We start from the raw sequence: 24,581 nt of genomic DNA, 5'->3' as shown, positions 1-24,581 counted from the left end.
TGGTGGATTACAAACATACCAAATGCCACTGAATTTTTCACTTTAAAATGATTAATTTTATCTCAATTTTTTTTTTTTTTAAGAATCAAAGAAGAGCCTGGCCAGAGTGACTCAGTGGTTGAGTGTCGACCTATGAACCAGGTCATGGTTCACATCCCGGTTCGCATCCCGGTCAAGGCACATGTCCAGGTTGCGAGCTCAATCCCCAGTGTGGGCGTGGAGGAGACAGCCAATCAGTGATTCTCTCATCATTGATGTTTCTCTCTCTCCCCCGCCCTTTCTGAAATCAGTAAAACCATATTTAAAAAAAAGAAAATCCGTGGTACAGGTCTTTATGAACAGCAATCTGGTGCCCAGGGTTCTGGACTCAGTTCTGCCACCTACTGGCAATGAAGATGCGAAGTCAACTCGGTTTCCTCCTGTGTAAAATGAAGGGTAGGGTCCATCACTGGTTCTCAGTGAGGAGCAGACTGTATCATCCCGTGGAGTGCCGCTTCCAAAAATACAGGGCCAACCGGCCGGCCACCCTCAGATTCTGACCCTCGTGCCTGTCGCTGTGTTGAAAAACATACTTCAGGCCCTGCCCAGGTAGCTGTTGGTTACAGCAGTGTCACCAACTGGTGGTCCACAGACCACTGGAGGTCCGTAAGGTCTGGAAGGTTGGCGACCGCTGGGTTAGAGCACTGTCCCGATATTCCAAGGTTGTGGGTTCGATCCTCAGTCAGGGCACATATAAGAAGCAACCAATGAATGCGTAAGTGGAACCACCAATCGATGTCTCTCTCTCTCTCCCCCCACCTGTCTTTCTCTCTAATATAAAAAACAAAACAAAATGCATTTCAGGGTTTGAGTCTACCCCCTTGCGAATACAGCAGACTAAAGCCGCCAGCAGCTCGTGATTCTAGTACATAACTGTGTATGAGACGTGCTTTGATTACAGAAGATAACACAATCAACAAAGTGCATTTATTAAGAAGATAACTCCAAGTAATCACGAGTGGTTCTCTCCCACACTTGGCGACCGCACAGGGAAAAGATGCCTGACAGAGTCCACGGATTTTGCTTACACCACAAAAAGAGTTTTAAGGCAGTTTACTTCAACGCTGCAAAAACTACATCTGTGACAGAAACGTAACACTCAAAAATAACTCGGGGCCCCAAATGTCCCCAATGCCAACAAATCTCTGAACCAGTCCAGCCGACAGCCACTGTCAGGGGCAGATAAACAGTTTCAAAAGCAACTCAACATGACGCCAACTCAGAGGGGCCGTGCAGAGACACCCCGAAACCTAGGTGGTTAACACAGATGGACCACGGCGCCACCTGTAGGCCTCCCTCCACACGGTTTTATTTCACACGAACATTTTACATTTACATTTTGTCTTAGGAAAGCAAATGCACATGAAGGTGAGAGAAAAACAGGTGTGGCTATCTCGAACCACAAACAGGATTACAGAAAACACGGGGCCAGACGCGGCTACACTGAGATACGCTGACTTTTCTGGCAGGCCCCTTTGCAGGCACTGAGACGAAGCTTAAAAATACGCAGGGGTAAGTTCCGTCTTTCCCTCCGTCGTCACCACCTGGATTAGGCTCCCTGAGCTTGGCCGGTTTTTCTCTATGATCCAGTCATGGAAGGTTCTAGAACAAACAAGAAAAGTGTTACATTTCAAAAGCAAAAATCTGATATGTGCTTATATTCCCATCGATGGCTTGGGAGCCGCCATGGAAAGCCACTAAGGCATCACAGACACATAACCAGGTCCCCATGATTTCAGCACTTCACTCTTTCCACTTTCCAAGTGGCGGGAGCTGGCGAGATGTGAACGTTCACTTTTGTATTTTCCTGCATTGTTGGAATATGTCATAACACAGTGGTATGATTTTACATAATTTAAAAAAGCACTTTAGTTCATTCTAAAAGATAGACACATGTGTAACAATACTTCATACGCTGCTATATTACCTTCCCAGAAATTTGAAATAGAGAAGAAACTCATTTTTTTTTTTTTTATAGCAAACATGTATGGACACCTACAGCTGTATCAGGCAATGGAAAAAAGGTACAAAAAATAGACTTTTACAATAAAATACATTAAATGCTAGAACAGGGGCATTTACTAACTCTCTGTGGGAAGGGGCAACCAATCCTCCTTGAGGGCGGCAGGGAGAAAAGGCATAAGAAACACCCAGGAGGGCCCTAACCGGTTTGGCTCAGTGGATAGAGCGTCGGCCTGCAACTCAAGGGTCCCAGGTTCGATTCCAGCCAAGGGCATGTACCTTGGTTGCAGGCACATCCCCAATAGGGAGTGTGCAGGAGGCAGCTGATCAATGATTCTCTTTCATCGATGTTTCTAACTCTCTATCCCTCTCCCTTCTTCTCTGTAAAAAAATCAATAAAATATATTTTTAAAAAAAGAAACCCAGGAAGTTGAACATAATATAGCTGATGCTTTTTGAAAGCTCTACTCTGGCTGTTGAGTACACCACCCCTCTAACAGTCCCCCAGCCGGGACTCTGCACCCCCTTTAACCAGACAGAGTTCCGGGGACATTCCTGAGTGCCAGGCTGTGCCTTCCGGACCAGAACTGAAGTTCAACTGCCACATCCCCGGAGCTCCCCGCCGAGTGTCGAACAAGCCCGGGGGAGGGGCAGGCTCCAAAAGCCAAGCGCCGCTTAAACTCCCTAACGTGCTGCCATAGGTCAGGACCCCGTCTCCAGGGGCGGGGCAGGGCTGGGGACACTCTCCCGGCCCATGGACCGCCCCCCGCCCCCCCGCCCACTGTATGAGATTCACACTGATGTACCATGCACACTCAGAGGCCAGTGAGCTCCCAGGCCACCTGTGTGGCTGTGTGTGCGTCCTCTAGCCCGGGGCACAGCGAGGGGCCGGAGCCGCCCGGGCACTGGCCTTAGTGTTTGTGATACTCACTCCACGAGGAACTCCAAGGGCGTCCAGGAGCTGAAGTCGGCCTCGGGCATGGACTTCCTGTTCATCGGGGTGTCCAGGGTAATCCTGCGGTGCAGAGATAAGCCTGTCATTTGTGTCTCCCCTCGGCAGCCTGGCCTCCTCGGCCAGGAAAACACACCGAGAGCCTCCAGCACCACGGGTGGCCGCATCGCACGTGGAGAGATCACGTGGACAATCCGGGCAAGGCCAGGAAGCCCCTGCACACACAGAGGTCAAGTCCGAGTGTAAAACCAAATGAAAGAGCCACGTTTTGCCTTATTTTTTAAAATATAGTCTTGCCCTAACCCGTTTGGCTGCCCTAACCAATTTGGCTCAGTGGATAGAGCGTTGGCCTACAGACTCAAGGGTCCAAGGTTCGATTCGGTCAAGGGCATGTACCTTGGTGGTGGGCACATCCCCAGTAGGGGGTGTGCAGGAGGCAGCTGGTTGATGTTTCTCTCTCATCGATGTTTCTAACTCTCTCTCCCTCTCCCTTCCTCTCTGTAAAAAATCAATAAAATATATTTTTTTTTAAATATATATATAGTCTTGCCCCTCCCGGAGCTGCGGGCTTGGACGCGGAGTCTGCGCCATCTTGATCCGGAAAGTGGAGCTTATCTGAAGCCTGAGAATCCACAACTGCGGCACCCCAGGAACAGCTGCGAGCCCCAGAACAACGCTCCCCAGCTGGCGCAAGCACACGGGTTCAGAGGAGCTCTACACTCCACCACGGAAAGGTCAGATTTCGCCTGGGATAAGGTGAGGTCTCTGGTCCCGGCGGGAGAGAGGAACGCGCGTTTTGCGGGAGCTGGAGGACCAGGGAAGTCTGTGCCTAGAAAAATCCGTGGCTATAGGGGCTGGCGTGATCTGTGACTGTGGAAAGGGGTCCTCAGAGCTGCTAAGAGAAGGGCACTCTAAAAAGCAACCCATTTTGATCTGAAGTGCAGGGACACCCTAAGAATTTCAGGCAGTCCAGACTTACGCGCAGCCCGTGCGCTCCCTGGGTGCCTGGGCTTACTCGCAGTCCCAGAATTCGCACACTTGGGCTTTTTCCTCTTCAAATCCTTGCATCTGATTACTAAGCCCAATACATAGGATCACCCAGTTGGGGACACCCTGGGAGACTGCAGGGGAAGGTTGTTTTTCTGGAACCTGGGGATCGGAGCGGGGAGTGACCATCAGAGAGCCAGCTCTGAGGCAGCCCACTCCCACAGGCCCGTGGCGAGTGCCACAGGGAAAGAAGGCTCTAACACTGCCTAGAGAGGCCATAGATAGACCCGGAAGTCAATCCAGAAACACTGCCACCCAGGGGCTGAATCACAAATTGACTCTTGTGTAATCAAAAATAAAGGAATACGAGAAATTAAGACACACCGCCTGCTTAAAATCAGGACTGGCTTACAACACCGAAGAGCAGTGGAACGCAGAGAACTGCAATACTGTCTGGACTGAGAAACAGGCGTGCCAAACAGAAAAACAGAGGAAGTGAATGACCTTCACTACTCCACATTTTATTTTTACCTTTTATTTTTTTTTATTTTTTTATTTTTTTAAAATTTTCATTTTTTGCATCTTTTAATCAAGAAACTTTTTTTTTCTTTTTTCATCACTTGATTTTACCTTTTTAATGATTACATTTTTATTTTCAATCCGTATTATTACTACTGCTATTTTATCTTTTTTTTTTTTTTTTTTTTAAAGTGTCATTTTATTTTCTCTTCATTTTATTTTGGGATTAGGGTTCTACATTCTATTTTTTATCTTTCCTTTAGCATCGTTTTACTCTATCTCAACTCTACCTTTAGGCCATCACTCTCTTCCTAACCTCCCCCTTTTCAGTGTCCTGTTTGTCTTACCCTTTTACTGCTTTAGATTTTCCCTATTCTTTCTGTTTACCCCTTGTTAAAATTTCACCCTACTTACATATCTAATCTCCAATCCCCTGCTCCAAGTCCACATACACCTTTCCCTTCGCTGTCTGAGTTATCCATAAACTTGTCCTTATCTCTGTCCTTTTGTTGTTGTTTGCTTGAATGTAGATTATATCCAATTTTTATGCTTTTTTTGTGAGATTGTTTTGCTTATTCTTCTTTTATTTTTTTGTTTGTTTTATGCTTCAGCTTTCCCTTGCCTCACTCCATATTAGTTGGTGTTGTAGTTTGTACTAATCCCCAGGCACTTGTTGCTGGCATTTGCTGGGATTAGTGATTGTTCTATTGGAGTTTTATCCCCAATATATATAGTCTGTTCCCCTTTCTCTCTTAGTCAATTTCTTGTCTCTCTTACTTTTTTTTTTTTCTCTTTACTTTCCCTTTTCCCAATTTCATTTTCACACTCCTTTTTTCTTTTTTTCTTTCTTTCTTTCTTTTTTCCTCTTCTTCTTTCTCTTCTATCACCTAATTTGCCTTTCTCTGGTGGTCACCTTTATTGGAGGTTATTAATATCGTGAATACATTCCTGTTCAGTGCCTTGTGAGTTGTACCTGGTAGTGCTGTATTTTGTGCCTTTAAATCAACCCAGGAGAGAGAGAACTACATAACCAGACACCCAGAGAAGAGAGACCATGGGGAGACAAAGAAGCAGCCCGCATATGAAAGAAAAGCAGGCATCACCAGAAAAGGAAGTAAACGAAATGGAGGCAAGCAACCTTCCAGAAAAAGAATTCAGAGAAATGGTCATAAGGTGGCTGAAAAGAATGGAAGACAAATTCGACAATATGAGCAAGAACCAAGAGGAAATGAAGAAGAACCAAGAAGAAATGAAAAATGACATCGCTGCTGTAAAGAACTCAATAGAAAGCATCAAGAGTAGACTAGAAGAAGCAGAGGACCGCATCAGTGAGCTAGAAGACAAGATGGAAAAAAATACCCAAGAAAAGCAACTTCTAGAAAAAAAAATTAAAAGGCAGGAGGAGAGTCTAAGGGAACTTTGGGACAACACGAAACAAAACAACATCCGCATAATAGGGGTTCCAGAAGGAAAGGAAGCTGAGCAAGGAATAGAAAACCTCTTTGAAGAAATAATGACAGAAAATTTCCCAGATATAGGGAAGAAAAAACCCACACAAATCCAAGAAGCTCACAGAGTCCCAAGCAAAATGAACCCCAAAAGACCGACGCCAAGGCACATTATAATTAAATTGGCAAACACCAACGACAAAGTAAGAATCTTAAAAGCAGCAAGAGAGAGAAAGTTACATACAAAGGAACCCCCATTAGACTAGCAACTGATTTCTCAACAGAAACTCATCAGGCCAGAAGGGAATGGAATGAAATATACAAAGTCATGCAAAGGAAGGGGCTGAATCCAAGAATACTGTACCCAGCAAGGCTGTCAATCAAAATTGAAGGTGAAATCAGGAGCTTCACAGACAAAAAAGGACTAAGGGAATTTATTACCACCAAACCAGCAATGCAAGAAATGCTAAAGGGTCTACTGTAAAAAAAAAAAAAAAGAAAGAAAGAAAGAAAGAAACAGGAAGCAAAGAAGTAACACAGGGGTAAAGAATAGGAATGGCGACAAATAAGTACCTATCAATAATAACTTTAAATGTAAACGGATTAAATGCCCCAATCAAAAGACATAGGGTAACAGATTGGATAAGAAAACACGACCCATATATCTGCTGTCTACAAGAAACCCACCTCAGAAAAAAAGACGCACACAGACTGAGGGTGAAGGGATGGAAAAAGGTTTTCCAGGCAAATGGAACTGAAAAAAAAGCTGGGGTAGCAATACTTATTTCTGACAAATTAGATCTCAAACTGAAGGACATAACAAGAGATAAGGAAGGCCATTTCATAATACTAAAGGGAGCAATCCAACAAGAAGAAATAACTCTGGTAAACATATATGCACCCAATACAGGAGCACCCAAATACATAAAAAAACTCCTGGAAGATATCAAGGGAGACATTGACAGCAATACAATCATAGTAGGAGACTTTAATACCCCACTATCACCATTGGACAAATCCTCTAAACAAAACATCAGCAAAGAAACATCAATCCTAAATGACTCACTAGACCAGATGGAATTAATTGACATCTTCAGAACATTTCACCCCAAAGCCACAGAATATACATTCTTCTCAAGCGCACATGGGTCATTTTCAAAGATAGACCATATGTTGGGACATAGGCAAAGTCTCTTCAAATTCAAGAAGATAGAAATCATATCAAGCATCTTCTCAGACCACAGTGGCATAAAACTGGAAATCAACTACAATAAAAACAACCCAAAGAAATCAAATACATGGAGACTAAACAGCATGCTATTAAACCATGACTGGGTTACCAGAGAAATCAAAGAAGAAATAAAAAACATCATGACAACAAATGACAATGAAAACACTACAATCCAAAATCTATGGGACACAGCGAAAGCAGTCTTGAGAGGGAAGTTCATAGCTCTACAAGCCTACTGCAAAAAACAAGAAACAGGGGTAATAAATTACCTAACCCAACAACTCAAAGAGTTAGAAAAAGAGCAACAAGAAAAGCCCAGTGTAAGCAGAAGGAAGGAAATAATAAAGATCAGAGCACAGATAAACGACATAGAGACCAAAGAAACAATACAAAAGATCAACAAAACCAAGAGCTGGTTCTTTGAAAGGATAAACAAGATTGATGAACCTCTAGCCAGGCTCACCAAGAAGCAAAGGGAGAGGACCCAAATAAACAAGATCAGAAATGAAAGAGGTGAAATAACAACAGATCCCGCCGAAATACAAAGGATTGTTAAAAAATACTACGAACAACTCTATTCCAACAAACTGGACAACCTGGAGGAAATGGACATATTCCTAGAAAAATATAACCTTCCAAAACTCAATCAGGAAGAATCTAAACAGCTCAACATGCCAGTAACTATGGAAGAAATTGAAGCAGTCATCAAAGAGCTTCCGGCAAACAAAAGCCCGGGGCCAGACGGCTTCACAGGAGAGTTCTACCAAACATTCAAGGAAGAACTAAAACCTGTCCTCCTCAGACTATTCCAAAAAATTCAAGAGGAAGGAACACTTCCAAGCTCCTTCTATGAAGCCAGCATCACCCTAATACCAAAACCAGATAAAGACAACACAATGAAAGAGAATTACAGGCCAATATCCCTCATGAATGTAGATGCCAAAATCCTCAACAAAATTCTAGCAAATAGGATCCAGCAGTACATCAGAAAGATCATACACCATGACCAAGTAGGGTTTATCCCAGGAATGCAAGGATGGTTCAATATCCGCAAATCAATAAATGTGATACATCACATAAACAAATTGAGAGATAAAAATCACATAGTCATATCAATTGATGCAGAAAAAGCATTTGACAAAATCCAACACCCTTTCTTGATAAAAACTCTCAACAAGGTGGGAATAGAAGGATCATACCTCAACATCATAAAAGCTATATATGATAAACCCACAGCTAACATCATACTCAATGGGCAAAAACTAAAACCATTTCCCCTAAGAACAGGAACAAGACAGGGATGCCCACTCTCACCACTCCTGTTTGACATAGTACTGGAAGTATTAGCCACTGCAATTAGACAAGAAGAAGAAATAAAAGGCATCCAAATTGGAAAAGAAGAAGTAAAGCTGTCCTTATTTGCAGATGACATGATATTGTACATAAAAAACCCGAAAGACTCCATAAAAAAACTAACAGACTTAATAAATGAATTCGGCAATGTAGCAGGATACAAAATTAACACCAAGAAATCTATGGCATTTCTATACACCAACAATGAACTTACAGAAAGAGAGACTAAAAAAGCAATCCCATTTTCCATCGCACCAAAAAAATTAAGATACTTAGGAATAAACCTAACCAAGGAGGTAAAAGACCTATATGCGGAAAACTACAGGACACTGAAAAAAGAGATAGAGGAAGATGTAAACAGATGGAAGAACATACCATGTTCATGGATTGGTAGAATCAACATCATTAAAATGTCCATACTACCCAAAGCAATCTATAGATTCAATGCACTCCCCATTAAAATACCAACGGCGTATTTCACAGACCTAGAAAGAACTCTCCAAAAATTCATCTGGAATAAAAAAAGACCCCGAATAGCCACAGCAATCCTGAGAAAGAAGAATAAAGTAGGAGGGATCTCAATACCAGATTTCAAGCTGTATTACAAAGCCACTGTCCTCAAAACAGCCTGGTACTGGCACAAGAACAGACATATAGATCAATGGAACAGAATAGAGAATCCAGATATCGACCCAAACCAATATGCGCATTTAATATTTGACAAAGGAGGCATGAGCATACAATGGAGTCAAGACAGTCTCTTTAATAAATGGTGTTGGGAAAATTGGACAGATACATGCAAAAAAATGAAACTAGATCACCAACTTACACCATACACAAAAATAAACTCAAAATGGGTACAGGACTTAAATATAAGACGGGAAACCATAAAAATACTAGAGGAATCCACAGGCAGCAAAATCTCAGACATATGCCAAAAGAACTTTTTCAGTGATACTGCCCCTAGGGCAATGGAAGCCAAACAGAAAATAAACAAATGGGACTACATCAAAATAAAAAGCTTTTGCACAGCAAAAGAAACCATCAACAAAACAACAAGAAACCCCACTGTATGGGAGAACATATTTGCAAATGGTATCACTGATAAAGGTTTAATTTCCAACATCTACAGGCAGCTTATACAACTTAATAAAAGGAAGATAAAGGATCCAATAAAAAAATGGGCAATGGACCTAAATAGAAGCTTTTCGAAAGAAGACAGAAGGAAGGCCAAGAGACACATGAAAACATGCTCAAAGTCACTAATTATCCGAGAGATGCAAATCAAAACAACAATGCGATACCATCTCACACCTGTCAGAATGGCTATCATCAACAAATCAACAAACGACAAGTGTTGGCGAGGATGCGGAGAAAAAGGAACCCTCGTGCACTGCTGGTGGGAATGCAGACTGGTGCAGCCACTGTGGAGAACAGTATGGAGTTTCCTCAAAAAACTGAAAATGGAACTCCCATTTGACCCAGTAATCCCACTCCTAGGAATATATCCTAAGAAACCAGAAACACCAATCAGAAAGGATATATGCACCCCTATGTTCATAGCAGCACAATTTACAATAGCTAAGATTTGGAAACAGCCTAGGTGCCCATCAGCAGATGACTGGATCAGAAAACTATGGTACATCTACACAATGGAATACTATGCTGCCGTAAAAAAGAAGGAATTACTACCATTTGTAGGCACTTGGATGGAATTAGAGAACATTATGCTAAGTGAAATAAGCCAGTCAATGAAAGAAAAATACCACACGATCCCACTCATTTGGGGATAATGAAAAACATTATAAACTGATGAACAAAAAGATAGTTACAGAGGCAGTAAAGCATCAAACAGACTGTCAAATTACAGTGGTAAGGTTAGGGAGAGGTGGGGGAAATAAGAGATCAACTGAAGGACTTATATGCATGTATATAAGAGTAACCAACGGATGCAAAACATTGGGGGGTGAGGGCATGTATGGGAGTGGGGTGGGGGTGGGGGGCAATGGTAAGATATGTACACATATAATACCTTAATAAAAATTTGAAAAAAAAAAATAAATAAATAAATAAATAAATAAATATATAGTCTTGCCCGATCGGCATGGCTCAGTGGTTGAGCACTGAGTATTGACCTATGAGCCAGGAGGTCACAGTCAGGTCAATTCCCGGTCAGGGCACATGCCCAGGATGCAGCTCAATCCCCGTGGGGGGTGTGCAGGAGGCAGCCAATCAATGATTCTCTTTCATCATTGATGTTTCTCTCTCTCCCTTTCCCTTCCTCTCTGAAATCAATAAAAATGTATTTAAAAAAAAAGACAGAACTACAAGTATTCAAATAAAATGCGTGGACTAAGCTTAATCAGGGAGAAGGGGGAAACAGATGGGAGGAAGAAAAAAAAACAAGAAAGAGGCAAGACAGAGGGACCCGCCCATCAGCCAGTCCACCACTCTGGCCGCCAGGCTCATCCAGCACCGGAAGAAGGCTCTTCAGGGCCAACCCCTGGGAAACAGCTCCAGGCCACGGGGACTCTAGGCAGAGGGGGCAGAGCACTTACGGCAGCACCGCGATGGCCGCAGCCCCGGGCGGCATGCCGCTGTTCTTCCCCGCGAGGCTCTGGCAGAGCTGATGGACGGCGCCCTTGGCCATGCCGTAGCCGATCATCCCTGGGAAATGGAGAGAAAACAGTTCAGTGAGCACTGGCCACCGCTGGTGTGTGCGAAGACCACCACGCCAGGGTCCCGAGGAGGCCGGGAAGAAGGGCAGGATGGGCATCTGTGGAGAGAGCGTGGAAGGCACGTAACATTGCAAGTGCACCTACTGTCACCTGACAGTTAACGTTTATCACAAAAGCCGTAAGTTGAGCCTATTTTTATTTTTATTGTTGAGAACATCCAGGCTCAGACAGGGTATGTGACACGCCCAAGCTCTCTCTCTCGCGCGCACACACACACACACACACTTGCACTGAGGCCCCCCCAGAGGTGAAGGGCCAGGAAAGAGCTGGGTTCTGAACCCCCGGATTGTTAATCGCTTGTGAGCAAAATCGAGCTGTCATTTGGAGTCAGGCTGCACAGGTTCAAATCCGAGCTCTTCCACTTACCACTAAAGAAATCCTGAGCTAGTCCTCATTGCCCTGCTAACCTCAGTTACCCCATCGGTAAAATGGGAATGAAGTACTTGCTTCTGAGCTCAGCACACAGTAGGTGCTCAATAAATGTTTCCCATCCAATTCATAGAACGAGTCCATCTCCCTGGGTAAAGTGTGAGCAATGCTGACATACGTATACAACGCTGCCCACTAGTCTTCGTTTGCCCCCTCTGATCAGTGAATGCTTGCTGACTGAACAAGGCATGCCTTTTCTTAGGACAGGTTTCTGCCTGCTCTGCAGACAGGTGGCAGGAACACGGTCTCTCCCCTCCAAAGTCCCCCACACACCTAGCTGTGGATGCTCACTAAATGCTGTAAACACTCTCCTCCTCCACACAGCTTCTTCAGGAGTCAGCAGCCTCTTTAAGAGCTCCCGGCAAGCATGCTCTTTAAAGCACAACAGCTGAGGAGGCAGCAAAGGTCCAGAGGGAGGTGGGGATCACAGCCCAGCCGAGGGACCAATCACTAAACCGATTCCACAGCAACCTCGGATTGCAAACGCAGGTCAAAGTCTCAAATGGTCATTTAGAAGCATAAGCAGAATATTTCACCATCCCAGGCTTCTCTGTTTAATCAGGGGCCGGGGGCCACCAGTGGTAGAAAGATCAGACAAACTCTGCAGGGGTTCAAATAAACCAGCTTATGAATCTCATTCATCCAGCCCTGACCCCAGCACACTCCAGGGCTCACTCTTCATTCCATTCAAACAACATGAGAAGATCTGATGAAAGAAACAAGCACCCAGCTGGTGTGGCTCAGTGGTTGAGTGTCGACCTATGAACCAGGAGGGCATGGTTCGATTCCCAGTCAAGGGTACATGCCCGGGTTGTGGGCTCGATCCCCAGTAGTGGGCATGCAGAAGGCAGCCTATCAATGATTTTCTCTCATCACTGATATTTCTCTCTCCCTCTCTCTTCCTCTCTGAAATCAATAAAAATATATTTTTTGAAACAAGCAACCCGCAACCCTAATGGTTTAATTCTATAAAATTCTACACAATGCAAGTAAGGAGATCATTTGCAAGAAATGGGGGGGGGGAGGAAGTATTTTATAAGAAGCTAAGTACTTTCTTCCCAATTATAAAATGATCAAGGTAGTCCCTCAAGACTGTTTTCCAAACACAGCAAAAAAAAAAAAAAAAGTGATCACTAGCATTTAATACAGTTTATCCTCCAGAAGGTGACCTACAAATACAACCTTGGAAATAAGAGGGTAGGGTTTTCTCGGTATGTTTTCGTCTTTGAACAACTTTTCTTGGGTTTGAAGGACTACTAAGCCTCTTCGTCGTTTACTTTCAAATTATACATAGAATTCCCCAGGTTTTTCTAGGGTCTGAACCAAAGCTGCAAGATTTCATGACTCCAATAAATTTAACGATACCTAACTAAGAACTTAAAGATGAACACAGCTATGAGCATCTGCAGCAGAAGTAGCTGAGTAAGTCTGAAATAATCATGCCAGTTCACATTTACTACTGACTCTGTCATTCCTTTCTAAGCCATCTGCATCCATTACGATGCTTGCAAGTCCTAACTGCCATACAGAGTATTTTATTATTTATCCCCATTTTACAGATGACACTACTGAGCCTTAGAGAGGTTAAGTAACTTGCCAAATATCACACACTAGGTGGCAAAACCACCACAGACACCCAACCGGTGTAGTTCCAGAGTATCCAAAACTACGAACAAAGAGATCTTTACAAACCCAAGGAAAGTAGGAGAGCGTTTCGTCCTTCAGAAAAATTACCTCTCAGGTCCTGGGGTTTTCTTTTTTAAATGTCAAGCTGTTACTCATTTCTCTACTTACTTCTGCTCTCCGTCGCCTTTAATAAAAATCAGAACTCAACCAAGCTGGCGTCTGACATTTACACAGCTTTAATGATTGCAATAGACACGGACGGGTAAGATCATAGGCTCTGAAACGCGCAGTAAAAAAATAAAGAGGCGAGACATTGTTGATTCGCAAGAGCCTCGCAGTTCAGCGAGTTGCATTAAAATGGAAAAAGGCACTCAAGCTCTCCAGCACACCAAAGAGGCCGAAAAGCACCTCCCCGCCCCTTTTATTAAAGAGTTCCATTTAGACAGTAGAGGTGGACACTTTCTGCCTCTGTGCTGTACCCCCCAAACCGCCCCTTAAATTCCTTTAACCCTACCTGAAAGGGAGTATTATGGGTTGAACTGTGCCCCCCAAATTCATATGTTAACATCCTAAACCCCCGTACCTCAGAATGTGACTGTACTTGGAGATGGGGTCTTTAAAGGGGTAATCAAGTTAAAATGAGGTCATTGGGGTGGGTGCTACCATAATGTGACTGGTGTCCTTATAAGAAGAGGAGACTGGGACCCAGACAGGCACAGAGGGCCGACCACACGAGGACGCAGGAGAAGACAGCCATTGACAAGCCAAGGAAAGAGGCACCAGGAAGAAATCAAGAAACCGACCCTGCTGACACCCGGGTCTTGAACTTCCGGCCTCTAGAATTATGAGACGGATGTCTGTTGTCCAAGCCGCAGGGGTACTTGGTTACGGCAGCCCTAGCACACTAACACCAGGAGCAAAAAACGCCAAGGGAACTTGGATCTGCCTGAGATACTGGGAAAAGCACACACAGTTTAGAAGTGAGGGGGGTTCTGGTTCCAAGTAAGGCTACAACTTACTTACTGCAGAAACCCGGACAAGTGAGTTAACCGCGCTACGTTCTAGCTCCCTCACCTATAGATTGAGAAAGATCGTGAAAGATCGCGAATGCCCTCGGCCCCAGGGTCCCACGAGAACACACGGAAGTGAAGTGGCCTATGAGAAACTGGCCCTGTGCTGGGCGCCCCGCACGTGTTAAGGCCTCCAGCGCTTACAGCTGCTCCTCAAGGCAGACGCTACTGTCACTAGTGACAGTGACTCCGGCAGAAATCTGGTCAGATACGTGATTTGTTCAAGGCCACCCGTCCAGGACGAAGAATGCACCCCAGCCTCTCTCACTCTATCACCCACACTATTCTCGGCGGCCGAGCTGCTTCCCCGGGACACGTGAACACAATGTGATGGTGATAATACACGTTTATTAACTAACTAGAGGCCCGGTGCATGAAATTCGTGCATTCGGCAGGTGGGGGGTATTCCTCAGCCCAGATTGTGAGAGGCGCAGGCCAGGCCAAGGGACCCCACTGGTGCACGATTGGGGCCAGGGAGGGACGCGGGAGGTTGGCCAGCCAGGGAGGGCTCCAGGGCGTGTCCGGCCCATCTTGCTCAGTCTTGATCGGCCAGACCCCAGCAGCAAGCTAACCCACTGGTCGGAGCATCTGCTCCCTGGTGGTCAGTGCACATCATAGTGAGCAGTTGAGCAGCCTTATCATATCATTAGCATATTATGCTTTGATTAATTGAATGGCCAACCAGATGACCGGACACTTAGCAAGCATATTAGGCTTTTATTATATAGGAGGATTTGTACCTACTCCAGCACCGTTCATTCCCGGAGTGGATCGTGGATAAATAAACAGATTGTAGGGGGGTAAAGGGGCAGATGGCAGCATTCCTTAACCACCAGGAAGATGAGGAATTCAGGCCTAAAGGAAGCAAAACCCACCCACACAAAGCACCCAAGAAGGGGAAAGGCTTCAACATTCCCTGTCTCATGGAAGTGCCCTGCAGCCCCAGCGAGCAAGCGTCAGCACTCCCATTTCACAGAGGGGGAAATGGAGGCTTACCAGGAGTCCCGTCCAGGGCGGCCTTGGCACCTGCCAAGGTCAAGAGGCCTCCTTCCTTGAGGTGCTTGGTGGCCAGGTGGCTGGAGATGGTGGACGTCCACATGCTCTGCTTCCACATGAGGTCGCAGTTTTTGAAGAGAGCTGAGGGAGGAAACACAGGTGGGCTCACCCTCAGCGGGAGGAGCCCGACAGCTGAGTCACTCAGAGTGCGGACACTGGGGAAGCACCAGCCTCTCCCGCCCCGACGACAGGGTCTGGTACGAGCAGCGAGGGCTCTGAGGTCAGAGACGCAGGTTCGAATCCAGAGATGCAGGTTCGAATCCAGCTTGCTCACCTGGAAACTGGCCACATTTCAGCCCGGAAGTGCAGACTGTGAACAGTCTGCGGGACGGTCCATCAGAGAGGGTCCTGCTTTGTGAGGGCATTAGATGTGTAATAGAACCTGCATGTCTAAGTCAGGTTTGACTGAAGATGAAAAGCTGAGGGACCATTACCACAAGGACATAGAGGGCTTTTACAAAGCTGCATTTTCAAGGCCAAAAGTTTAGTGCTGGCTTTAAAGACCCTTTAAAAGAAAGCTGAGCCCTGGCCGGTGTGGCGCCACAGTTAGAGCATCGGCCCACACACCGAAGGGTTGTGGGTTCGATTCCGGTCAAGGGCACGTACTAGGGTTTCAGGTGCACTCCCTCCCCCCCCAATTGGGAGGCAACCAGTCGATGTGTCTCTCTCACATGGATGTTTCTTTCTCTCTCTCCATCCCTCCCTCCATTCCACGCTCTCTGAAAAGCAACAGAAAAAATATCCTCAGGTGAGGATTCACAAAAACAAAAAAAGCTGAAATGACAACATTTCACACTTATTTTAACTCTCTGGCCTCGCTAAAAAGGCAAGAAGAAACGAGTGGTGACTTTGGGGCTGGGCAGCCGTCCCCTCCCCCCCCCCACAAGGCACAAAGATCCCAGTGAGGCTGTGCCCATGACCAGGAAGAAAGCCCCCATCCAGCAGGGGGTCATCCCCCAGGGACAACCAGGGATCGCGTTTCCCTGCAGAAAAGGACTAGAAAAACACTGATGGATCCACGCTTACCACCTCTAGCTCCCAAAATACACAAAGGCCCTCAGGGTGTTCTGCCAAAACCCCATAAAATATCAGTTTCACATTCGAGTGCGGTTCACAGAAAATCGATCCCTTTTTACATGGCTTTGGCTAATACATGTAGAAGGAACGACAGAATTAGGAAACTACATTCTCCAACCCCCACTGGAATCACTGACTCAGGCAGGGATAATCCATGGATGCCTGACACCCTTAGGTTTTAGAAACCTGGGATTCTCAAGGTGTTTGGGAAGAGGATATTCACGCACAATGCAAAGCACCTTCCCAACGGGTCACTTACTAAGTGCAAACAGAAAACAGACCTTTACAATGGAAGCCTATGGGCTACCACCTTAACCCACCGGCACACGGGGCATCACCGGGGTGGTAGGGCCCTCTGACACGGCGACAGTCCCACTGGGATTAGTAAGACGTACACAGGACTCAGGAAGAATTCTCGCCTCCAAGATACTTAACCTGATCCTAAGCAAGTCCCAGACCTACATTCCAGTGCACCGGAAATACTCGGGCTACATGAACCAGGTGAAGACAGAAACAGTGAAATACATTCATAGGAAAACTGCCCTGCCTCACCAAGTCTATCACGGGGGGGGGATTCTGCATTAAGAGACTAAAAACAACAAAATGAGGCATAAACCCTGATGCTTAGGGGAAAAAAAATCTAAAAGCTCTGGAATAAATTGGGGAATCTGAACATGGGTTGGATCTTATTAATCTTACAGAATGACTATTACCTTCCTTAGCTATGGTAACAGTATGATGATGATGTAGGGAAATGAGCATATTCTTTGGGGATGCATGCTGAAATCAGCAAAGGGTTAATTTACTCGCACGTGGTTAACAAAATAATGCCCACACAGAGCACCCCTGCAGAGAGCCAGCGAGCAAGGACAGCAATGTCAGCAGTTGCCGAATCCAGATGGAGGGGGCGGGTGCTCCCTGAACTCTTCTTCCAGCTTTCCCGGGTGTGTGCAAATGTTCATAATAAAAAGTTGGAAAATGTCCTCGGCATTGATAAAAGCTCAATGTTGAGTCCTTTTGACCCGCGGAACGATTTCTCCATGTCATACACATGCCCCGATCCCCAGGAATAAGCCCTGTGTGATGAGGGCGGGAACAATGCTGACTCCATCCTGCCTTGACACCTCAGCTCCATGTCCCCTCCTCTGACCCCGTGTATGGGAAGTTGTTTCTTCAGCTGTGAAATGGGGTGGCCGTCCCTACCTCACAGAGCCTGGGAGACACGCAGGAAATCTGGCCTGGCACACGGAACCGGCCCAGTCCCTGCCCCCCGGACAAAGAGCAGAGCGGAGTGAATGATCAACTCAGAAAAGGACTCACACTTGGACTTGGCATTGCCCCCAGCCCAGCCTCCAGCCACACAAAGGATTGCGTCCACCTTCTCTTCACCCAGGAGCTTCCCGACCTCAGCCGTCACCTGCACCGAGAAGGATGAAAAGAGGCATAAATCGTCGGGGGAACCTAAACAGGCCGACGCCTTCAGACACTTCAGTTTATTTTTTACTTTCTTGGAAGACGGGTAACAGCACCTGGCAAGGAACACTCTGAAAACTAAATGTGGACGAACCTACGATGACCATTAGTAAAGCCCACCTACATTTCAATGCGATTTTTATAAAGCAATCTAGAATCTTCTTTTTCATTTTTATTCTTATTCATTTCAGAGAGGAAGGGAGAGGGAGAGAGAAATACAAACATCAATGATGAGAGAGAATCACTGATAGGCTGCCTCCTGCACGCCCCCTACTGGTGATCGAGCCCACAACCCCAGCATGTGCCCTGACCAGGAATCAAACTGTGACCTCCTGGTTCACTGGTCAATGCTCAACCACTGAGCCACACCGGCTGGGCCCTCCCTTCACTCTCAAGCCATGTCCTGTTGCCAAGAGCCCGGAGCCCAGCTGCCGGAAGTTGGATCACCTCCCCTGACATCTGTTCTACTTTTCAGGAAAGCAGGGAGCCCACAGCAACAATGAAACTGTTTGACTTTATTTTTTTTTTTTTACATCTACGCATTTTTTAATTCCTCCCCCTTAAATGTTGCTTTCTTCCCAACAGTTTTCTATGAATGTCATGCCTTCCTGTCTTCTGCCTCTCTTCACTGTCACCAGTAACCGGCTGCCCAAGGGGCCAATTTTATATGAATTAGGGTTGAATTTCCTCTTCTAGAGCTTTACAAACAGAAACGGGACGTTGTGCTATTGTCCAGAAAGTTCCTAATTGGATGTGGGGGGTGGAGGGGGAGGGAGGAGAAGTTAAAGAGATTAAAAGTTCTGTATAGTCAAGTCTCAGATACAAGCAACTTCACATTCAAAAAGCACATAGACAGCCCTAACCGGTTTGGCTCAGTGGATAGAGCGTCGGCCTGCGGACTGAAAGGTCCCAGGTTCGATTCCGGTCAAGGACATGTACCTGGGTTGCGAGCACATCCCCAGTAGGAGGTGTGCAGGAGGCAGCTGATCGATGTCTCTCTCTCATCGATGTTTCTAACTCTCTATCCCTCTCTCTTCCTCTCTGTAAAAAATCAATAAAATATATTTAAAAAAAAAAAAAAAAAAAAAAAGCACATAGACATCAGCACCAGCAGCCAAGAGCAGCAGACACGGACTGCAGGAACCCCTCTGCCCGCGGCTCTCGGAGTCCAGGGCTCCCCTGCACTTAATTCCAGCTTTGGTTACTTGATTCGCATGGAGCTGCTTTGCTGCAATAAGGAGAGCAGGCATCCAACCCCCCCTGCCCAGGTCAAATCCTGGCTGGGCCACCTCCCACCTGTTTGACCTTGAGCAAACACCAGGGCCTCTCTGTGCCTCAGACTCCCCATTTCTAAAAGGAAGATAGATTAGAAACTTTGTTCTGAGGTGTTACAGGCATTGAGCAAGTTAATGTGAATAAAGCACTGAGAATGGTGCCTGACACGTAACAATGCCATGTCCATTATAGCCAATAAGGCAGGAAGCTTCAGGACCATATTATGAAAAGTTAAGAACAGAGGCCTTGTCTGGTGTGGCTCAGTCGATTGAGCGTTGTCCCAGGCACCTAACCGTCACCGGTTAAATTCCCAGTCAGGACACATACCCAGGTTGTGTGTTCACAGGAGGCAATCGATCAATGTTCTTCTCTCACATCGATGTTTCTCCCTCCCCCTTCCTCTTTGTCCAAATTTAATCAAATATAATAAAGACATGTTTAAAAAAGAGAAAATTAAGAGCAACAAAAATCTACCTTCTCGAATAAGGCAGCTGGCTTTTTATATTCCAGCCTATGTCAAACTGATGCTTTAGAAAGACGAAGTGAGCAGCACAGTATGCTCATGGGTTGTTGTTGTTTTAATTTATACATGTGCATGTCTGGAGGAATGGACTGAAAGGAAATCTCACGACATATTAACTGTATAATGGGACTAGACACGATTGCCCCCTTCTTTTTATTTAATTCTATTTTCTACATCATACATTTTTATTTATTTTTTAATATATTTTATTGATTTTTTGCAGAGAGGAAGGGAGAGGGAGAGGGAGTTAGAAACATTGATGAGAGAGAAACATCAATCACTGCCTCCTGCACACCCCCCACTGGGAATGTGCCCGCAACCAAGGTACATGCCCTTGACCGGAATCGAACCTGGGACCCTTGAGTTCGCAGGCCTTCGCTCTATCCACTGAGCCAAACCGGTTAGGGCACTTACAACATTTTTAAATGTGTTAGGAAAAACACGGGCCCCCAACCGTGTTTAGATTACTAGGGGGAGGGCAACTAAACAAAAAACAGGGCCTGGGCTTATTCAGGTTGTTAATGAGGTGTTGACAAGTCTCTTGTTAGGCGACTCATGCTCCCCCACCACCAACTAGCTTATTAGTGTCTGACACTCAGTCCCGTGGCTGTAAACGGGGCTGCCACCCGCTGAGGCCTGCCTGGCAGGGTGCCTGTGTAAACACAGCCCATCCCACAAAGAAGGATGTCACTTCCCGGGGGGATGTGCACTGGAGCGCTGGCCCCAGGACCCCAGAAAGCACGTCCTTCAGGCAGCCTGGGGAGCCACTTACCAGCATCTCAGCTACTGATACCTACACACCCATCCAGCTGTTAAGAGAGCTTTCTGCTGGGGAGGGACACTGTCTTGGGGTCACAGGGGGATTGCACCACTGAGTGAAATGTTTACGGAGTTTTTGTTTGATTTCTTGTATTACGATAAGCACGTCATTTTATAATTCAAAATAACCTGTTTCACGGGTATTCCTGCTTTGAGCTAGGGATGGACACTTGTTCAGAAGGCTCCCTAAATAAATAATCAGAGATGGGGACAACGACGATCGCCACCTGTTAACGGTAAAAGTAAAAAATTGCAAAAAAGTTAAATGTACATGTGGAAACTAAGAAAATTGTGGCCAATCCACAATACTAAAAATTACATGTTGACACAGAGGGTTTTTATTTTTAAGAGATTGAAGAAGTACTGGAATTAAGTAAAATTTTATTTTAAGATGTTAAAAGCTGATCATAAAATATAAAACACAAGATTATTTCAACCTGTAACGCTAATAGTATCCATAGGAAAAACAAGAAAATCGGCCAAAATGTGAATGCTCAGCCAGCTAAAACAGATTATGGGTAATATATCTTCATTATATTTTTTCCACTTTTTTCCAAATTTCCCTCAATGGGCACTCATGGCTTTCATAATTAGAGAAATAATACTCAAAAAAGGGAAGAACACGTGGCCAGTGGAGACCTATTCCCAGCCCCCCCCCGCCCCCCCCCCCCCCACACACACACACAGGCTCCGGGGGGGCCTTTTCTGGAATTACCTGGTCAGCCTGCTCGGTAAATGAGTCTGTCATTCTAACGACGACACTCGCACTGGCCTCTTCGTTCTCCACCACATCGATGCTGGCCACCCACTGGAGTGAAGAAGGAAACAGCTTTGGTCAAGAGATAATAGTTGTGATTCCTTTAAAGATCTATACCCAGAAATGGGGGCGGGGGGGCAGGTAACAGGCTTAGAGGAAAACCCACTAGAGAAAGGATCGCTACTGACCTCTCCCACTTACAGGGAGGTTTGACCTGAGCCAGTCTACCCCAGCCTACCCCAGCCCAGCCCATTCTGCCTCCAAACTCCTCATCTTCCTCTTCTTCCTCTTCTTCCACTCTCACCTCTGAAAGCCAAACCCTGAACTTCCAGAGGACCCCTGCCCCAACCAGGGTCCACAAACTTTCTGTAAAGTGCCAGAGAGGAAATATTTTAGGCTTTGCTGGCCCTATGGTCTCCGTTGCAACCGCTCAACTCCGCTGTTATAACGGGAGAACAGCCACAGGCCACAGGCGAACGAATGAGCGTGCCTGTATTCCAATAAAACTTCAAGTGCCAAAGTATGAATTTCATATAATTTTCACACGTCACATGATATTCCTCTCTTAACCTCTTTTCAACCATTTAACAATGTGAAACCAGTCTTAGCTCTTAGGCTGTACAAAAACAGACACCAAGCTGGATTTGGCCCATGCAGGGCGAGAGTTTTGGACCCCTGCCCCCAGCACAGAGGGTTTGAATCCTGCCTCTGCCATACAGTGGCTTTCTCGAGCTCATGCTCTGCAGAGGGTCCTCGCCTGCCCAGTGGGGTTAGCAACAGTGTGAGAATTAAATGAAACAGAGGAGACCCTAACCGGTTTGGCTCAGTGGATAGAGCGTCAGCCTGCAGACTGAAAGGTCCCAGGTTCAATTCCAGTCAAGGGCATGTACCTTGGTTGCAGGCACATCACCAGTAGGAGGTGTGCAGGAGGCAGCTGATTGATGTTTCTAGCTCTCTATCCCTCTCCCTTCCTCTCTGAAATCAATTAAAAAATATTAAAAAAAAAAAAAAAAGAAAGAAAGAAAGAAAGAAAGAAAGAAAGAAAGAAAGAAAGAAAGAAAGAAAGAAAGAAACAGAGGAGGCTGCGTCTGCCAGCCCAGGCGACACATGGATCTTACTCGGAAAGGGCCAGGGCCCTGAGGTTCAAAGGCCCAGAGATAAAGATCTCTACCAAGCTTTGAAGAACAGAGCCTCCATTCAGGAACACTCACTACTTCTGTCACCAGCCATGGGAGAGACTGAGACAAAGAAAAGGTTCCATCCCAGACCTCCCAGGAATGAAAGGAGTGGGGACAGTCAAAGGTAAAGCAAATGCCCCCATCAGGGGGATGTCGTCCCCACCACCCCAGCCGGGGAAACCACAGTCCTCGCATCTGTAACATGTGAATACCAACAGGACTATGTAGTAAAGTTAACCCGTAGCATAAAAGAAATGAAGAGTACGTAAGGGATCTGGTATGTAGGAATACAGTGGCTGGCCCGGCTGGAATCCTTAAACTTGACAATGGTCACCCCCTCCAATCTATGCAGACTTCCTAGCTTCCAGAGCAGGTGTGCGGCAGGAAGGGGTGGTGTGTTTAGAATTCCTTAGAGGCATATTCCTATGCCAGAGTCTGAGCCAGAAGAAAACCCTGGGACCCTCTCTCTCTGGTCCCAGGGCACCCTCCCCCAGCAGCTGCTGCTGCTGTGCTAACGGATCCCTCAGGAAAACTCCCCAGAGCTCCAGCCTGGACTTTGAGCAAGTGACAGCTGCAGCAGCAAGACACAGGGCAGAGTCTCCACCGGGAACGCACTGATCCCCCTGGGAGGCTGGGGTCAGGGTTCCTGGCCTGCGCCCAGCTCAGTGCCTACATGGCCACCTTCAGGGAGTGACCCTGATTATGCAAAGTAGCTGAAATCGTCTACTAATCAAAGAAGCCTCCAGTGTTTGAAGGGCTGAGCCTTCACAGTATCTGGTCCAATGGAGGCTAAACAGAACAGGAGTCTAGATCAGTATCTCAGTAACAGGGGAGAGAGAAACTGCTCTACCCTTCTAGATTCTTCCAGCTGGCCTAATAATGAAATCAACATGAGAGATTAACAAGGGAAAATAACTAAATTTAATTGCATACGTACATATGGGAACCCCACACAGATAAGGTCAGAGACAGAAAGTTAAAATGAAGTATAAGTTACATTCTGAGCGAAGGATGAGCTAAGGCACCTTGGGGCCTCAAAGGGGAGAAAGGTCCTTCAAGGACGTAAGAAAAGCAGATGTTCAGTAATTAGTTTGCACTGCCCTATACATAGGTCCTAAAAATATTTTTCTGGTGATGACTCTTATTACGGGCAAGACCCCTAATTTAAAATTTTTAAGGGAGAGGCAAACGTTTTTCTGGAACCCACAGGGTCTCTAGCCTTTGGTTCAAAATAATTCACGTGCCAAAGTGACATATCTTGGGGAAGCCTCTTGTGATCCCCTTCAATATACAAAATAAATATATCAATAATAGCTAACATTAAAACATCTTTTACCTGGAGTCAGGTAATTTACACGCTAGGACACCAATGACCTCATTTCATCTTCACAACTCCCCTAAGGGGCAAATACTATCATTATCCCCATTTTACAGACGTGGAAACGGGTTCGTGGAAGTTAAGCAATCAGTTCACGGTAGCAGGACTAGTAACCAGAGTCAGGCGGTATAATTTCCCAGTCCTTCCTTCTTCTCTCTCCCTGGCCCCTCACCTGCGCTCCTCTTCCTTCTGCTCTGCAATTCTCCCCTGAGTCATGCCGGACTTCCCGGGCCCGGCGGCGGCGGAGACCCAGGGGCAGCAGCCCCCTCCCCCTTTGAGCAAAGCCGAACCCATGGCCGGGGTGGTCGCGCACGCGGAGGCAGGAGCAGACATGCAGACTTGTGTATGCACTTTCAAGCACCCGAGTGTGGGGTGCACAGGGACCCCAGCTTCCTCCAGACCGGCCTCCCAGGATGCACCGGAAGGCCCCCTGCACCCCAATCACCATCGCCCCCGCCCTCCACCCAGGCCGCCCCTCCAGGCACAGCCCCGGCGCCACGCCCGCGGGCTCACCCAGTCGCGGGCCCGGAACGCCTGCACGCAGCGGGAGCCCAGAGCGCCCCGGCCGCCGTACACCAGCACCCGGCGCGCCTCGCCCGCCGCCGCCGCCATCCTGCGCCTCCCGCTGGTCCCGCTGCTCCGATCGCCCGAGCCCGCACGCTGCGCCCCCGCACGCCCCGCCCCGGCCCGG

The 24,581-nt window shown here is 46.4% G+C and overlaps 1 protein-coding gene across 1 annotated transcript; it reads right to left on the bottom strand.

The window, feature by feature from the left end:
• Nucleotides 1–944: 944 nt before the first annotated feature.
• Nucleotides 945–24,556, bottom strand: QDPR (quinoid dihydropteridine reductase). Its single transcript, XM_080658107.1, has 7 exons — nt 24,404–24,556; nt 21,293–21,385; nt 17,808–17,904; nt 15,351–15,491; nt 11,050–11,158; nt 2,933–3,016; nt 945–1,641 (listed from the first exon to the last, which is right to left on the bottom strand). The coding sequence occupies exons 1-7, from the start codon at nt 24,500–24,502 to the stop codon at nt 1,536–1,538; spliced, it is 729 nt and encodes a 242-aa protein (XP_080514233.1). The 5' UTR covers nt 24,503–24,556; the 3' UTR covers nt 945–1,535.
• Between the last annotated feature and the right edge of the window lie 25 nt (nt 24,557–24,581).

This window comes from Plecotus auritus, assembly GCF_963455305.1.
Source record: "Plecotus auritus genome assembly, chromosome: 1".
Taxonomy (NCBI): domain Eukaryota; kingdom Metazoa; phylum Chordata; class Mammalia; order Chiroptera; family Vespertilionidae; genus Plecotus; species Plecotus auritus.
This window is presented reverse-complemented; position numbering and strand designations above follow the sequence as displayed.

Excerpts from the sequence above, each read along its gene's own strand:
- QDPR (XM_080658107.1), bottom strand. The coding sequence starts at position 24,502 with ATGGCGGCGGCGGCGGGCGAGGCGCGCCGGGTGCTGGTGTACGGCGGC. Across the intron at positions 21,386-24,403 it reads CGTTCCGGGCCCGCGACTGG|TGGGTGGCCAGCATCGATGT; the intron begins GTGAGCCCGCGG and ends TCTTCACTCCAG. Across the intron at positions 17,905-21,292 it reads TTACCGAGCAGGCTGACCAG|GTGACGGCTGAGGTCGGGAA; the intron begins GTAATTCCAGAA and ends TTCTCGGTGCAG.